Source organism: Tupaia chinensis, unplaced genomic scaffold, assembly GCF_000334495.1.
Source record: "Tupaia chinensis unplaced genomic scaffold, TupChi_1.0 Scaffold000515_1, whole genome shotgun sequence".
Taxonomy (NCBI): Eukaryota; Metazoa; Chordata; class Mammalia; order Scandentia; family Tupaiidae; genus Tupaia; species Tupaia belangeri.
This window is the reverse complement of record NW_006160028.1, coordinates 5,141,698-5,159,735: the sequence shown is the minus strand read 5'-3', so window position 1 is coordinate 5,159,735 and position 18,038 is coordinate 5,141,698. Positions and strand designations below refer to the sequence as shown.

At 45.3% G+C, this 18,038-nt stretch overlaps 1 protein-coding gene across 2 annotated transcripts in view; it reads left to right on the top strand.

Moving 5' to 3' along the window:
- The window catches only part of ST6GAL1 (ST6 beta-galactoside alpha-2,6-sialyltransferase 1), a 114,930-nt gene extending 97,251 nt beyond the window's left edge, over positions 1 to 17,679 (top strand). Inside the window, exons 1-4 of one of the 2 annotated variants that reach the window (XM_006156748.3) lie at positions 37 to 160; positions 12,176 to 12,274; positions 14,777 to 14,951; positions 17,057 to 17,674. In XM_006156748.3, coding sequence (XP_006156810.1) covers positions 149 to 160; positions 12,176 to 12,274; positions 14,777 to 14,951; positions 17,057 to 17,298 — 528 coding nt within the window. In that variant the 5' untranslated portion in view covers positions 37 to 148 and the 3' untranslated portion in view covers positions 17,299 to 17,674. Of the gene's footprint in view, positions 1 to 36; positions 161 to 12,175; positions 12,275 to 14,776; positions 14,952 to 17,056 lie in introns of those variants that run through there. The other variant, XM_006156749.3, reaches the window with a different exon arrangement.
- Positions 17,680 to 18,038: the final 359 nt, after the last annotated feature.

The following is an 18,038-nucleotide window of genomic DNA, read 5'->3' as shown; positions in this document are numbered from 1 at the left end:
GTCCTTCTCTCTAAGTATTTCCAGCACTCACCACTAATTTTCTGTCTCCTTGTGGTTTACAGATAATCACGATGCAGTCCTGAGGTTTAATGGGGCACCCACAGCCAACTTCCAACAAGATGTGGGCACGAAAACCACTATCCGCCTGATGAACTCTCAGGTAAAATTTCTTCTGTGCAGATGCTGAGCGACAGAGGGAGCATGTGTGGACTCCAAAGCAGAATGTATCTACAAGGAGCTCATCAAGCTGCTACCTTAACTAAGTCTCTGACCTTCCCGAGACCCAGATTTCTCATGTAAATGTACATATATATATATATATATGAAACTAGAAATGGAAAATTATGACATATATGATTAAGCCACTATGCAGTATATTCTGGATGGGAAATCACATTTTGTATGCTGTGATGACACTGAGCGAATGAATGTAAATTAATTAATTAATTAAAATTTAAAAATAAGCAAACAAAGGAAAGACCTGAAAAACAAAGCTCTCGTGGTATTAGCACACTGATGCAGGTGTCTAGTGCTTGGGAAAACCGTCATGTTGCCTGTTGTTGTGAGGTAGTACCGGGTGTGTTGCATGAGGGATGATAAAACCGAGACCATCCAGGGTGAGCTAAGAGTGATCTGAAAAGCAAAGGGCACAAAACCCATGAGAGCATTTTATAAACTGCCAAATGTTATACCAGTATTGTGAGACGTCATCACCATGTAATTATGTGTCACGTGGCATCAGGATTCATATATGACTTCATGAATTCTCCTCGATGATTAGTTTCCTGAAGAATTTCCAGGTAACACATCTGATTTCTCAATGCCAAGGGAAACTCAAGAAATATTCTTGCCACAACGTTTGTTTAATCGATTTAACTAGTGAGAAAAACTGGGTTACACATGTATCAAAAATTGCATGATAATGCTGCAAATCCACTCACCTCATTGACAAGTGGGAATATTTACCCTCCTTCCGCAGAGGTGCAAAGAGGAGGTGGCCACTGCTGCTGCCCCTCTCTGCACTGTTACAAGCATCCGTCCTTTAGCTTATGTGACATTCAGGGGATTTAAAGGCCTGGTGACTCCTCCCAATTGCTCTCATTTTTATCTTTTTTTTTTTTTTTTTTTTTTTTTTTTCCTGAGCCAGACATTGAAGACTAGAACTTTTAAAAAACTGCATATGTGGGAAAATTAGAAAGTGACTATGTGGGGACCAACAGGCAGTGTAGTGGTTAAGGTGCTAGACTTCCACATGGCTGACCACAGTTTGAGTCCCAGATTTGGTGACTTGAAAGTCATGCCTGGCAGGTATGCATGAGCGCCCAAAATCCCAGGAAGAGAATGGAGGAGAAGGGATTGCAGCATGGCCATCCTCATAGGAGGGTGATTTCTCACTTTCCCTCTCACTGTCTTTCTCAATCTCTCTGGTGAGTGCACATGCCTATGACAAAAATACTTAATAAAATAAAAAAGAAAGTGACTATGTATGCTCGGGGAAAGGGCAAGCTCAGAAAAGATCTGAGAAGAACTCAAGTGTGCATTTCAGGCTGATCTTCAGCTCATGAGGCAGCCCATGACAATAAAAACAAGAACAAAATGGGGGGTAGGGTGGGGCGTGGAGGATGCGATTTCCAGCATCACCACAGTCTTAGATTTAAATGCCTAGTATTCAACAACAACAGAAATCTTAAGGCACACAAAGAAACAGAAAATATTGGCCTATTCAATGGAAAAACATAACCAACAGAAACCACCTCTGAAGAAGACCTGATGGCAAATCTATTAGACAAGGACTTTAAAATAAATGTCTATCATAGATGATTAAAAGAATACTAAAGGAAGGCATGGCATGACCACATCCCATCGGAGGGTGCTTTCTCCCTCTCTTTGTCCCTCTGTCTCTCTCTGGTGAGTGCATGTGCCCTCTGGCAATTAAAAGAAAGAAAGAAGAAAGGAAGGAAGAAAGAAAAGAAAGGAAGGAAGAAAGAAAAAGAAAGGAAGAGAGAAAGAAACTGGTACGGAGAGACAGAAGAGTTAGTAGACCAGAGGACTGGAATAGGATTCTCAGGCATGCCCGGCCAGTTCGTGGAGAGCATGAATTTGCAGAGAAACCAATCTCTGTCTGATGCGGATAGTGTGATGTGGAGGTGAACAGGTGGTAGGAAAGATGAAAGGGAGTGTGAAGGACACCCAAACACTCTCTGGGACTGGGAAGGCTACCTGCCCCTGGGTGCCTCTTCAAGGTGTCTCAGGTGTCCTCAGTATAGAGATCTAAACCCTGGTCCTGCAAAGATTCTGGCCCGTTGTTTCAAGACAAGGTGAGACTGCTTGGGAATGAAGAGCACTGGAATCAGACGGGTTTGGCTCAGATTCCTCCTCCAACACGTCTTACACGAGGGACTTAGGTTGCTTTTCCTGACCTTCAGTTTCCATGTTTGTAAAGCAGGCATTAGGATAGTTACTAACTCGGGTCTTCGGAGGATCCAGTGAGATGCACTTGTGGAACATTTTTCCCCGAGGCTAGTATGCAGCACGTTCTCTGTCAGTGGTGGCGATGGTCACTACTGAAGCTCGGAGGCCTGCTTCTGCCTGTTTGGGACCGACTGTGCCTTCCCAGATCCCAGGAGAAGGGACGCTCATCTCTCAGCAGTGATGGTGAGCTGACTTGGGATCCCCAGGAAGGTGCCCAGTAGGAAGCAGATAAGGCTCTTTGAAAAAGTAATTTTTAGGGGGACCAATAGATGACATAATGGTTACATCATTAGATTTCCACATAGCTGACTGTGGTTCGAGTCCTGCACCTGGCAGCTTGAAACCCACGGCAGGCACATGTGGGTGCATGCGTGCTTAAAATCCCAAGGGGAGAATGTAGGAGAAGGATTGTGGTGTGGCCATCTCCCCTGGAGGTGATTTTTTTGCTTTCTGTCCCTCTGTCTCTGTCTCTCTGGCAAGCGTACATGCCCTAGAGTAACAATCTGTCTCTCTCTCTAAAAAAAAAAAATATATATGTAATTTTCTGAAAAAGGTCAGATGACTCTCACACAGATGTTCAAATGAATTCAGGGTAGAGATTTTGCTTTACTCATTTGAGGAAACCAGGCAGATGTTACAACTGGTTCAGAAGAAAAGTTGAAACAGCACAAATTTGGAATAAAGAAACAAAACTGATTTTTCCATGACGTAGGGCAGGGGGAAGAAGGAAAGCAACTGAAACTCTACTTACTGGGTAAGACTGAGTGAGCATATCTATTGATTCCTTGTAATTTACAGAGTTGACAAGTAGCTTCCACAGAATCAGAATCTGCTGGAGAAGGGTGTGCTCTAGACGATGCATAGTTTTCTGCCATGGCACAACTTTTTTCTTTCCACTTCTAGATCCCTGTGTTCCCCCAGGCCAGGACAGAGACGAGGCTGGCCCCCTCCCAGGGCACATTGTCTGCTCCCCAGAAAGGCTTTCCTGCTGCTCCTCAGGACTGGCCTGGCCTCTCCTCCTCCCACAGCAGTACTCAGCCTGGGTGATTCCTTTACTTTTTTTTTTTTTTGGAGAGATTTTCGCTATAGGGCGCATGCGCTCGCCAGACAGAGAGAGACAGAGAGACAGAAAGCGAGAAATCACCCTCCAGGGGGGATGGTCACACCGCAATCCCTTCTCCTCCGTTCTCCTCTCGGGATCTTGGGCACGGACGCACACCTGCCCGGCGTGAGTTTAAGCCACCAGGTCCGGGACGCAAAACGTGGTCGACTACGTGGGAGTCCAGTGACATAGTCATTATGCTAACTGCTGGTTCCCAAGGGTGATTCCTTTAATACTCTCGTCACGGCAGTTCCTTGTCCTGGCTCCTCGCGGTTCTGAACTGTGCTCGACATCCTCACACCTGGTCTCCTAGGAACCTGCCTCTGTCTGCTCCATCTTTTGTCCTGGTCAGTTATCCTAACTATTTCGTGTCTGTGTCTGTAGACCAGTATGTGGAGTCCCCAGCGTTCACGCAGAGCACCTGGCCCTCAGGATTCGATGTGGGGACAACGTTGCCTTGGTAGGCTTCTGCCTTTGAGCAGCTCATTCTCCTCCCTGAGGTCAGGTCCTCTCTACAGAAGACCTCTTCTGAGGCCTCCATTTGTCCAGCTCCTGCCTCACAGGACAACCTTTTGTGCATCTGGGCCGTGACAAAGCTACAGGAAACAAAGACGTGCTTTTCTTACTGAGAAGGTGGCTTTTTATAGAGAGCAGTGGCATCCAGCGAGGTTTCGGCCTAGCAGACCCGTTCAGACGCACAGGCTCCTGCACCAGGTGTTGTTACTCCATTCAGTGGGCAAACATAGAGTAAAATGTATGCTTTAAATGAACGCATCGACTGTCAATGTAAGGTGTCTGCGAGACCAGCCAAGCACCTGCCGTGCTCAGTGGGCCTGAGACAGGAGACATGAAACAAGAGGACCCAGTGGCTTCCGGAGAAGCCTTTGTGCTGGCCTCTGCCTAGCAACGGCACTTCAGCCAGGGCATTCACAGGTTACTTCATGGGGCTTGTCCTGAAATATTAATAGCTGGTGCCCTTTGTTAGATACTTAGACTATCTACGGGCCTCACTACCTCTCCTCACTCTGTCTTCATGGCAGCTCTGTGGGGTGTGATCACCAGTGCGTTTACCTGAAGACACTTAGGCTCAAAACGTTTGAGTTACTCAGAGTCGCCCAGACAGTAATAAAGATGGGTTTTAGATCTAGGTCCGCTTGCAACCTGCACTTTAAATCCCCCCATCTTTGTTTCTAGTAATCACTATCCCTATGGCCACTTCCCCATCTTCCCAGCCGCTGGGAGGCATTCTTCATCTCTCTACTTCTCTAAGTTCATTTTTTCCAATTTCCACATATGAGGGGAACATGTAGTATCTTTCTTTCTGCGCTCAGCTTATTTCACTTCATGTAATGTCCTCCAGGCTCATCCATTTAGTATCAAATGAGAGGATATCATACTTTTATTTACTTTTGTTAAGAATTATTTTATTTAACTTTATTTATTTACTTATTTTTAAAACTTGACCAGAGAGGGACAGAATGGGGGGGGGGGGAGTGAGAAAGCAAGCCACCAAGTCCTGGGTCTTGAACCACATTTGGCCATGTGGGAGTCCAGCGGCCTTAACTACTATGCTACCTGCCAGCCCCAGGATATAATACTTTTAAATCAATAAGTAGCATTCCATTGTTTGTATATAGTAAGTTTGTGTGTGTATAAATGTGTGTGTATATATGTATATATGTACGTGTGTATCTATGTATGTGATATGTGTACATGTACACACACACACACACATATATATATATATATACACAACATTTCCTTATCCATTCGTTTGCCAATGGATTCTTAGGTTGATTCCATATCTTGGCTACCGTGAATAATGCTGCCATAAACATTGGGGTGTGGATATCTTCATGACATAATTTTTTTCCCTTTGGATATATATCCAATACTGGTATTAAATGGCAGTTTCATTTTTAACATATTGATGGACCTTCACACCATTTTCCATAATGACTGTACTAATTTACATTCTCACCAACAGTTTAAAAGAGCGCCCCTTTCTCTGGATCCTCACCAGTATTTATTGCTTTTTGTCTTTCTGAAAATAAGATGATTTTGATTTGCATTTGTCTAATGATTGTGGTGCTGATTTTGAAATTTTTTTTGGCCAGATATTTGTCTTCTTGAGAAATATTTATCCAGATCACTTGTTTGCCCATTTTTTCCTTTTTTTTTTTTTTTTTTTTCTGATTTTTACCACAGTGCATGTCCTTTTACTGGAGAGAGACAGAGCGAGATAGCAAGAAAGAGAAAGTGAGAAATTCCCCCCACAGGGGGCATGACCACACCACAGTCCCTTTTACATTTTCCTCTTGGGATTTTGGGCTGTGGCATGTGCCTAGTGTGATTTTCAAGCCAATGGATCTGGGACTTGAACTGTGGGGTTGGCCATGTGGAATCCAGTGCCTTAATCACCACATCACCTGCTAACTCAACTTGTCCTTTTCTTCCTTAATCATATTTTTTTTTCTGCTGGGTTGTTGGCACTTCTTGTATATTATAATTATTAATCCCTTAGCAGATGTATAGTATGCAAATATTTTTTCCCATTTTGTGGGTTGTCTTTTCTCTGTACTGATTGTTCCTTTTGCTATGCAGGAACTTTTTGTTTGGTATAATCCTATTTGTTATTTTTGCTTTTGTTGCTTGTCCTTTTGATGTTTTATTGAAGTCCTCTTTACACATACTAATATCCTGAAATGTTTCCCCTACATTATCTTCTAGTAGCTTTATAGTTTCTAGTTTTCTGTTTAAGGCTTTAATCCATTTGTTTTTTATATATGGTGAGAGATGCAGGTCTAGCTTCTTTCTTCTGCATTTGGATGTCCAGTTTCCCCAGCACCATTTATTGAAGAGGAGTCAGATGTTGCTGTCTTCTCCCCAGTGGATATTCTTGGTACTTTTATTGGAAATCAGCTGACTGTATATACATGGCTTTATTTCTAGGCTCTTGGTCCTGTTCATTGATTTACATGTCTATTTTTGTTGTCTTTTTCTTTCTATCTGTATCATCCCATTTTTGTTTCTATAGTTTTATAGTATATTTTGAAATCTGGTAGTATGACCCCTCCAGCTCCATTCTTTTTTAGTCAGGATTGCACTGGCTATTTAGGATCTTTTGTCATTCCATACTAATGTTATTATATTATTTTTATTTCTATGAAGAATGTTATTGGCATTGAATCTATAGATTGCTTCTATGGTATAGATATTTTACAATATTGCGTCTTCCAATCCCTGAACATGGAGTGTCTCCTCCTTCCTCCCCCCCTTTTCTTTTTTGATATGTATGGGTTTACTTATGTTGGATCATCCTCATATCCTGGGATAAAACCCACTTCATGACGATTATCGATGTGCTGTTTCACTTTCTGGTGAGCATACACACCCTCTAGGCAAAAAGAAATTTTTTTTTCTTTTGATACTTCTATATTCCTTGCCAAATATTTTGGACATCTCTTCCCAAGAGGCTTTTGGTGCCCTATCCTGCTTCTTTGTGTACATCAATGTAGCATGTAAGTTAGAAATGTGACCTCTAGAGCCAAATGTAAGGCTCACATTCAGACTCTACTACTTCCTGGCTATGTAACTGGGCAAATTACTCAGTATCTCTAAGTCTATTTTCTTATTTATAAAAAGGGCATATTGGGCCAGCCGGTAGCACAGTGGTTAAGTCAGCTGGATCTCACATGGTTGACTATTCAGTTCAGGTCTTGGACCCAGCAACTTGAAGGAGACACCAGGGGCGTGTGCGTGTGCCTGAGATACCAAGAGTAGAATGGAGAAGGGATTGTGATGGGCCATTCCCTCTAAGGATGCTTTCTCACTTTCCCTCTCTCTCTTTTCTCCTTCTCTCTTTCTCCAGTGAGCACATATACACAAATCAAACTAAACAAGCAAATAAAAAAGGACATATTATCTTGTAGGGTTGTTGTGAAAATGAATGAAGATACCGTATGAAGTATCTAACATCTAGTAAGAACTGTTAAATGGCATCTGTTATTGTTATTCTTGTTATAATTTATTGTTTTAAGTGAAAGCTTTGCTCATCGTTTTTGGAATTGCTGAGGACAATGAAGCCACAGATGCTGGGAAAGTCTCGGGGAGCCAGATGTTGCTGGCCTTCTGTTTCACATACTACGAAAATTGCTAGAGAGGGACTGTGGCAGAAGGAGACATTTAAATTGCAGCTAGTGCTAACCTCATGAGTGTAATCACCCAGCATCAGTACTGTGTATAGATAGAAGCAGAGTGGGCCACCTTGTGGCATGATGGCTAAGGCAGCTGGATCCTACATGGCTGATCACATGATTCAAATCTCAGACCTGGAAGCTTGAGAAACACACCAGTGGCTTGAGAAACACATTGAGTGAGTGTATGTATGTGTGTTCAAAATCCTGAAAGGAGAACAGAGGAGAAAGGATTGTGATGTGACCATCCCCCATAGGTGGTACTATCTTTTCTTCTCTCTCTAGTGAGTGCACATACTCCATAGTAAAAAAAGAAAAAGAAAATAGAAAAAGATAGCTAAAGAAAAGACATTGGTTTCTCTTTACCAGCTGTTTTTGCAGGATAGGATAGGATGAGGGTAGAAAATGCCACTGCAGAATTCTACCTTGAGACACATGTATAGATTAGAGGAACAGAAAGCCCCAAGGCTTCCCTGTCACCAGATCCATCATGTCTGCCAGAGAACCTGCTCTGCCTTTGGACTGTAGCACCAAATGCCCGTGTTGTGAGGTATGGTGTTCTTAATAGAAAGGGGACAGTGCTTGAAGTTAGGAGATATAGGTCCTATTCCTAGGTCTTATGTCTTACGGCATTGCAGGTATAGAATTCTGGCCTGTTGTCTTAGCCTTGAACTTCAGATCCCCATCCCAGCCCTTTCCCATAGGCACATCCCAATTATTCCTTTTCCCATGTTCTTACTGTGGTAAAAGGTCTGAGGTCTCAGAGTGAGCTTTGATACCTTTTTCCTTCATTTCCAATACCCAATAACTCTACAGCTGACAGTTGTACTCTTTTTTCTTCACTTACCCATCATTTCTTATTTAGAATACAACAGGAACTTCTATTTCTATTCTTTTTTCTAAAAACCATATTCTAGAATTCTAGTCTGTGTAGATCCTCTGAAAGCCTTCACTGATCCTCATAATCTACTAAACTCCCTGGCATGGCCCCTAACTACATTTATCTGACCCCTTCCAGTTCTGTCTCTAGCTACACTGAACAACTTGTAATTCTCTTTCTCTTTGTTTTGTTTTGTTTTTGTTTGTTTGTTTTGAAAGGTTTTTCTAAGGCGCATGTGCACTCACCAGAAAGACAGAGACAGACAGAAAGCAAGAAATCACACTCCGGGGGGATGGCCTCGCCACAATTCCTTCTCCTCCATTTTCCTCTCAGGATCTTGGACACACACACACATGTGCCCAGTGTGAGTTTAAGCCACCGGGTCTGGGACTCGAACTGCGGTCGATGACATAGCCATTATGCCAACTGCTGGTCCCTACTTGTAATTCTCAGATAAGCTACAGATAAGTTAGAATTAAGTTTAGCTGCAAGTGACAGGAACACTGTGCCCACCTCTTGCCCTCCCCCCCGCCAGCTCTACAAGACAAAATGTATTCCTCTCTCATGTAAAAGAAGTCCAGAGGTAGACATTACAGAGTTGGTATGTGTTCTACAGTGTTAGAATCCCAGATTCCTTTTAACTTGTGGGTTTGCCATTCTTAGCATATGATTTCCACTTCACGGTCCAAAATGACTGCCCAAGTTTCAGCCATCACATTCACATTTCAACCAGCAAAAAGGGGGAAGGTACAAGGAAGGGCATAAACCTTCCCTAAGAATGCTTCCTTGAAGTTATATATGTGTATATACCATTGACCAAGATTAGCCTTACAGTCATAATTAGCTATAAGACAGGCTGTGAAATTCTTATTTCAGGGAGCCACGTGTCAAGGTGAAAATCAGAGGGATTTGTTACTGAGGAAAAGAGAGAGAATGCACCTTGGGTAACACCTTAGCAGTGTCTTCCACACACTCTCATTCAGGAGTGTGTATTTGGTGTTCCCTCTGTCTAGGACACCTTCCTTCCTCACACTCTCCTGGCTTGGCATGTTCTTTTTGTCACTTAACACTCAGTCACCATGTGGCTGTCCTCACACTGCCTATACAGTCTCACCATCGCAGAGTTTAGTCTTGGTTAGTTGCCTATGCTCATACCATCGCAGAGTTTAGTCTTGGTTAGTTGCCCAGCTCTCACCATCGCAAAGCTTAGTCTTGGTTAGTTGCCCAGGTCTCACCATCACAGAGTTTAGTCTTGGTTAGTTGCCTAGGTCTCACCATTGCAAAGCTTAGTCTTGGTTAGTTGCCCGCCTTCCCCAGCATCCCTGGCTGAGGTGAGCCCACCACCGCTATTTCCAATCACAAAGACATACTGAGGAAATGAGAGCATATTCGTCAGGATTCCAGGTACTTCCTAGGAAGATAGGGAGACATAGGGGTAGGGACAGCTTGATGATCTTAGAGACTCAGCAGATTGCCACTCCGTGGGTCACAGTCTTCCTTCCTATAGTCATTTTCAGATACTGCAGTGACGTGGGTTAGGTCTCAGCCTTGGTGATAATGATCGAGGTGAGGAGGGTATATTATTACTATTACTTTAATTTGCTGGAGGGCACATGTACTCAACAGAGTCAGAGACACAGAGAGAGGGGTAGAGAGAGAAAGAAAGTGAGAAAGCACTCCCTGCCCCGATAGAGGATGGCCACGCCACAATTCCTTCTCCTTCATTCTCCTCTCAGGATTTTGGGCACACATACACATGTACCCAGAGTGTGTTTTTCGAGCTGCCGGGTCCAGAACTCTAACCACATAGTCAGCCATGTGGGATCTAGCTACCTTACCCACCATCCCACTGGCCGGCCTCAAAGAGGGATTATTATTGTAATTCTTGCTTTCATTTTCAGTCAGCTCTTGATTTTATTTCTCCCATTTGTTCCTCTCAGTTTTCACCTGGGCAGCGTCATCTCTCATCTGCTCTTTAAGGTGAATGTCTGACAAGTGCTCTCGTACGTCAGTTTTTGCTTTTTAAAGAGGGACATTGCCCCTTTCATGGCTAGGTTTCTGGGCTGCTCTCTGTCTTATACATTCATGGTCTCCATTTGATCCTCAAGACAGTTCCTGTTTGACAGAGCAAAGCGAGTGTGTTATTTACCTTACACATTTCACAGATAAGGAAAGGAATCCTAGTGAGAAAGAAAGTCCTGACCTTCTGCTTTCTTTTTTTCTGTTTTTGTCTGCCAGAGGGTACATCCACTCACCTGAAAGAGACAGAGAGGGAGAGAGAGAAAGTCCCCCCTACTCCCCATGGAGCATGGTCACCCTACAGTCTCTCCTCTATTTCCCTATTCTGTTGGGATTTTAGGTATACATGCACGTATATTTTTATACATCCAGTATATTTTTCTAGCCACTGGGTCTGGGATTCGAACTGTGGGGCCTGGCATGTGGGACCCTACCCCTTAACTCCTAAGCCATGAGCCTGGCCTATCTCCTGACTTTATTATGATCATAGATAAATTAATGGCAAAGCCTGGTCTTTCTGCAACTAAGCCAGGTATCTCTTACCTTCTGCTATCACACTTTTTGTATTTTGATAAATAATTTAATCATAATGTATATGCATAATTTTCCCTCAGAATTTGGATTCTTTTTAAAGGATAGATCCCCACATGTGGAATTAGTGTGTCAAAGAATATAAATATGCTTTTAAAAAGAAGGCTCTTAATACATTTTGTGAAATCTTTTCATCAAGATTGTCCCTGGGATTCTTGTCACCATGTTAAGCCTAGTGGGTTCAGCTACTCGTGCGCAGGCCAGTCCAGGAGCCAGTGTGTGTGGCGGGGAGCTGTGGCCAATTTCTCCCAACATGTTGCAAATGGGCATTTCATCAGCCTGATTCTCGTGTTTAAAGATGTGTATTTTGGGATACACTGTGGCCCCTCCATACAAGCTGTCAACTTCATCCAGTCATTGGGTGTTCAGCCACAGACACGGCGATCTGTTCCAGGGCTACAGAGACGAGCGGCTGTGTTGCACTTCATGAGCAGGATACACAACTCTGCCACGACGAATACGTACTGTGTCCTCGACCTCACAGGAGATCGAAGGGATTTCCAGAGGTTTTCATCTTCTTTTTGGTTCTTTTTCTTTAGCAAACTGTTTTTGTTTTTTAAATTTCATATGAGAGAGAGAGAAAAGAGAGAGAGAGACCTCCAGCAGAGTCTTGTCCTGCAGTAATTCTCCATAAGACCTCTAGCCAGGAAGGGTGAGGGGCATGCCTGCAGGCATACCCGGCATGCTCAGGTGGGCCTAGGAACCAAACCCAGGACTCTCCCTTATGTTTCAGTGTCATGCAGTGACACCAAGACACCTGTGCTATGGTGGCTGGGCCTCCAGATGTCCTGTTAATTATGTAAGATTTTTTATTTAAAACTCCACTTCTCTGACACCCACGAGGTGTGAGCTGAGGGACTAGAAGCCAAATGTCTACACGTAAATGTACAAGTGACAGCCTATTTCTTCCTGCAGTTGGTCACCACAGACAAGCGCTTCCTCAAGGACAGTTTGTACAGTGAAGGAATCCTCATTGTGTGGGACCCATCAGTGTACCATTCAGATATCGCAAAGGTAAGTGGGGGTCGGGGAAATTCGGGTTGAGTCTCCTGTTTGCATACGGATTTTCCTGAATTCCTAGGATTTTCCTTGAGAGATTTTTGCTACAGGGCTCATATGCTCACAGAAAGGGAGACAGAAAGTAAGAAATTACCCCCCCAGGGAGGATGGCCATGCCACGATCCCTTCTCTTCCATTCTCCCATTGGGATTTTGGGCACACACACACACATACATCCAGTGTGCGTTTCAAGCCACTGGGTCTGGGGTTTGAACTGTGGTTGACCATGTGGGGAGTCCAGTGAAGTAACATTATACCATTTGCTGGTCTCAGAATTCCTAGGTTTTTAAAGTCATGATTGAGCCAGGCCATCTTTGAGGGCTGGCTACTTCAATTTTAGTACACCCACTTCACATGGACTGACATTTTCAGAAGTATCCCTGTCCAATCTGAGCTGCTTTGCATGCCCTGCCCCTCACTGTCAAGAATGTCTCCAAGTTATAGTATGTGCAGGGAATAATAGTGGCTTGATGTTTCACCATCTGAGTGAACTATGCGCCTTAGGTGTCAGGAGTAGTAGTGACTGGGTGTCTCTCCACCTGGGTAGACTATACTCCTATATGTACAGAGTAGTAGTGATTAGGTGTCTCTCCACCTGGGTAGACTATGCGCCTATGTGTAGGGAGTAGTAGTGACTAGGTGTCTCAACACCTGGACGGACTATGCTCCTTGGGTATCAGGAGTAGTAGTGGCTGGGTGTCTCTCCACCTGGGTAGACTATGTTCCTTAGGTGTTCGGAGAAGTAGTGACTAGGTGTCTCTCCACCTAGGTAGACTATGCGCCTATGTGTAGGGAGCAGTAGTGACTAGGTGTCTCAACACCTGGGCGGACTATGCTCCTTAGGTATCAGGAGTAGTAGTGACTAGGTGTCTCTCCACCTGGGTAGACTATGCACCTATGTATAGGGAGTAGTAGTGACTAGGTGTCTCAACACCTGGGTGGACTATGCTCCTTAGGTATCAGGAATAGTAGTGGCTGAGTATCTCTCCACCACCTTGATAGACTATGCTCCTATGTGTCAGGAGTAGTAGTGGCTGGGTGTCTCTCCACCACCTTGGTAGACTATGCTCCTTAGGTATCAGGAGTAGTAGTGGCTGGGTGTCTCACCAACTGGGTAGACTATGCTCCTATGTATCAGGAGTAGTAGTGGCTAGGTGTCTCTCCACCACCTTGGTAGACTATGCTCCTTAGGTGTTGGGAGTAGTAGTGGCTGGCTGTCTCTCCACCTGGGTAGACTATGATCCTAATTACAGTTCTTCCTGATGACCATCAGCAGGAGTATGTGGAGGTTACTCTTCCACCTGTAAATCATATCACTACAGTTTTGTTCCACTCTTCCAGCTTTCAGAGTTTGTCCTATTTCACTCTCCTAACAATAGAAGGAAGTAGATGCAGGCATGATTGTTCCCAGTTTACATGTAGGCGCACTGTGGAAAGTGGAAGTACCCTGTCCCCAGACTCGGTTCTCTAAGGAAAGGAGACAGGTCTGTAGCATCAGCTCTCTCAGAGAGGAGGCGTGAGCTGCAGGCCTGTTGGACTCGCAGCCTCTCTGGGACAGCCTTTGTGTTATGCATGTCCATTTGGCCCTTCCCTGTTGTGGGCTGTGGTGGCCACAGGGGAATGGTTTGGAGGATGGAGGCAGAGAGCACTGTTCTCGGAACGTGTCATCTCAGCTGGATCCATCGATGGCTGAGGTGCCCTGCTGGCTCCTGCCATCGTCATTACCCCAGTCTCTATGGTTTGGCCCTCATCTTATCTAGGACTCAAATTGCCCATGTTGGGTGAAGGACTCTGAACCCATAAGTGTAGCCACTTGTGCCCCAGTTTTCTCCCCTTAGAAATGAGAGATGGGGGTCCAGCCTAGTGACCTAGTGGTTGGAGGAGCTGCATCCCAAATGGCCAATTGCAGAGTTCAGATCCTAGCCACAGTGCATGAAGAACATGCTGGCTACTTGTATGGGGGTGCCCTAAATCCCTACAGGTTGGAGAAGTGGAAGAGAAGGGATCGAGGCATGACCACACCCCACTAGAAAGTGCTTTCTTCTCCCCTCTCTCTCTCTGGCTAGTGCACATGCCCTCTGGAATTCTGCTTTCTTCTCCCCTCTCTCTCTCTGGCTAGTGCACATGCCCTCTGGAATTCTTTTTTTTTTTTAAGGGAGAGATGGATTTAAATGGTGCCTAGGACTCCTTTTAGCTCTGATACTATCCCCAGGCTGCATGACCCTGAAGGCTGAACCTGTTCTTGGGTCACCGAGCTCAGCCTTCTCTGTAAAAACATCCTAGGAGAAGGACCGCACTATCCAGGCTCTCTGACGTGTGTCTGTTCTGAGGGAAGGGCTGTGCCACGGTTCGTCCTTGGCCCTGTCTTCTTCCTAAATGCTCTGATGAGGATGGCCTAGAGGTACCCCAACTCTGGCACACTTCTCTCCTTGAGGAGACCAATGAATTCTTTTTCAGTGGTACAAGACTCCCGACTACAATTTCTTTAATAACTACAAGAGCTATCGTAAGTTGCATCCCAATCAGCCCTTCTACATCCTCAAGCCCCAGATGCCTTGGGAGCTGTGGGACATCCTTCAAGAAACTGCCCCGGAGGAAATTCAGCCAAACCCCCCATCCTCTGGGATGCTTGGTGAGTCTGTATCTGGGGAAAGACCTTATGTGTTGGTTTCTAGACGAAATTAGCTTTCTTCTCCAGTCTCATGCATTCAGTCATCGTAAGGTCACCAGTGGTAGGATTTTGCTCTGCTTGTACCCGGTGCCAAGTTCTGTCTAAAACGTAGGATGCATGGGATAGAATTCTTCTTCTTTATGATGTCTAATGGGAGGGTTCAATCAGGTGTCTGAGGCCACATTCATTTTGTGCTAGGAGGGAGAGACCACCCTGGTGTCACAGGGGAGAGGACTCTTTCTACCTTCAGTCAGAGATCGCTTCATGGAGGAAGCAGCATTGGACAAGGCCCTAGAGAGGGGAGGATTTGACAGGTAGAGATGGAGCAAAGGGTGGGGAGAAACAGGGAGAGCATGGCGGGGTCTCCATGAGCCAACGAGGTCTTATCTCAGGTGTACAGTTTAAGGAGTGCCCCCGAACTCAGTAATCAAGATAAGTAATGTCTTAATAAAGTATCTTTTAAAAAATCGCAATTAATGAAAAGCCTATGATGAACAAAATATCAAATATTTACATAAAGAGAGTATCAGTAACAGTGCTGCGGAGTGTGGCTGGATCCTGAGATGAAGGAAAAAACCCTGTACTGCTGCTGCCTCTCTTCACTCACCCCAGCGAACATCCCAGTTAAAGCCTGAGGGAGCTATTGGTCTGGGCTCACAGCAGAGGGTCCTGAGTGCTGGCCACAGACACTCTTCTTTCTTTTTTAGTGGTACAAGACTCCTGACTACAACTTCTTTAATAACTACAGAGCTGTCGTGAACTGCGTCCCGTCAGCATCATGGCCCACTGCCTTCCCTCCTGTTCTCTGAGTTTGGCCAGGACTGCCGGGCCATTTCCATGCTGCTACAGCTCTCTGTGCACGGGGTGGAATTTCTTCCGCTAGGCCTCCGCAGGAGACCACGCCCATGCCCTACACCCGCGCTTCTGGGAGAGCCATTTTAGCCTTCTCCTGGGGGAAGTGCTCCTTCCCATAATGCCTAGAAGCTCTCTTCCCATACCTTCATTAGCTGTAGAGCCGTCTTGTCTCCCCCGTTAAGCCAGAGGAAGCCAGAGGGAAGAGGTTGGGCTTTTGCCTTCTCTGCTTCTTCGGGAACAAAGTTGCTGTAAGTAATTTGCCATTTTGTTCTCAGTGAGAATGACTCTTTCATAAAGAATCCCTATATCTAAAGTGGACAAAAAGAGTCTTTGAGCTACGATCCTTTAAAAATTCTAACAATAAGCTGTGCAGAAGAAGAGCTGCACAGGTGGCTCCCTTGGGGCAGATAAAGAGCCCAGGGCCCTGAGAGGGGATGTGTCAGCACAGGACAGCTCAGCCCACTGGGCATAGGCCTGGATGGTGGCATGAGTCTCTTGCTGGTTGCTTGGGCTTGCCCCTCAGTGTTCTGCATAGCCACCCTGGAGACAACTAACCTGGGCTGCTCCCCTCGGCCTCCAGTCTCCTGGCCTGAATGAGCAGGTTCATCAGTACAGACCATGGATCACTCTTGTTTCAACTCTCCCAGCTAAGGGAAGGAAAGACTTCTCTCCCTCACACTGTTTCATGCAAGTACTAAAGAAACAACTTTCCCCACAACTACACACCCAGGACGCTCCCCCAGACTGTTAGACTGCTGGAAAGTACTAAGCACAAGATGGCTTTGTCTCTTCAGTCAGTTTGGTTGTCTTGTTCTCTTCATATACTGGGTTGTTGGAAAGTCATGACATATTTTAGCATAGGAAAACAGAAAACATACATTATGACTTTTCTGACCACCCAATAGTTTGTTCCACTGATAAATTAATCAACTGATTGGAGTCCTTTAATCTGCTGGAGTTTAGGGAGGGCCTGGCATGCACCAGGGTGCTGGGTTACGAAGATGCACAAGATGCAACAGCCTTGCATCCCGGGGAACAGTCTGCTAGGCTTGGCTTGCCAGAAAAACTCACACTGGAAATCACAGTGACAGATAGAGACTCCACATGGACATCTCTCACAATTTGGGGTCGAGAGCTGCTGGGCCTCTGGGCAGAGTCCTGGGGCACTGGGGTGGCTGCTGGGCATGACTCATCCCTTCTCCCCTCCCCAGGTATCATCATCATGTTAACACTGTGTGACCAGGTGGATATTTACGAGTTCCTCCCATCCAAGCGCAAGACGGACGTGTGCTACTACTACCAGAAGTTCTTTGACACTGCTTGCACAATGGGTGCCTACCACCCACTCCTCTTCGAGAAGAATTTAGTCAAGCACCTCAATGAGGGCACAGATGAAGACATTTACCTGTTTGGAAAAGCCACACTTTCAGGCTTCCGGACCATTCACTGCTAAGCAGGGGCTCTCCAGGAAGACCCAATGTTCTTCTTCATGAGGCAAAAGCCATAAGATTATGGCTGGCCTCTTGGCTGCCCAAGCCTGGGAAGACCATTTTCCTGAACAATGGCAGCCTGCTTCTTGCATTCTAGGGCTTTCTCAGCAAGAGCTCTGGGACTTCAGGAGCCTGAGGGCAAGGAGCCATGCTTAGCCTTCTCTATAGTCACAAAGTGTGTGAGCCGAAGCCTCCCACCACACACAGGTACACACACCTAATGTTCTGTCAGGGCAGTAGACTCCTTCTTCCACACAGGCAAATATATATATATATATTTTGGAGAAGTTTTTGCTAGAGGGTGCATACACTCACCGGAAAGACAGCGAGAGAAAGAAAGCAAGTAATCACCCTCCGGGGTGATGGCCACACTGCAATCCCTTCTCCTCCATTCTCCCCTTGGGATCCTGGGCAGACACACACGTATGCCCGGAGTGAGTTTTAGCCTCTGGGTCTGGAACTCAAACCACAGTCAATTACATGAGAGCCCAGCAACATAGCCATCATGCCATTTGCTGGTCCCCCACACAGGTAAATCTAAGATCCATTTTCCCACCAGTGCTGCCCACGCTGGGCTTTGTTTTCCCCAACTAAATGTTGCCATTTTCACCAACTAGCACCATATATTGCTTGAAATCTGCACCAAGTGTTGATTTCATGTTTTAAAGAAGCTCTCCCACGTAATAATGGTGCCTGGTGCAGA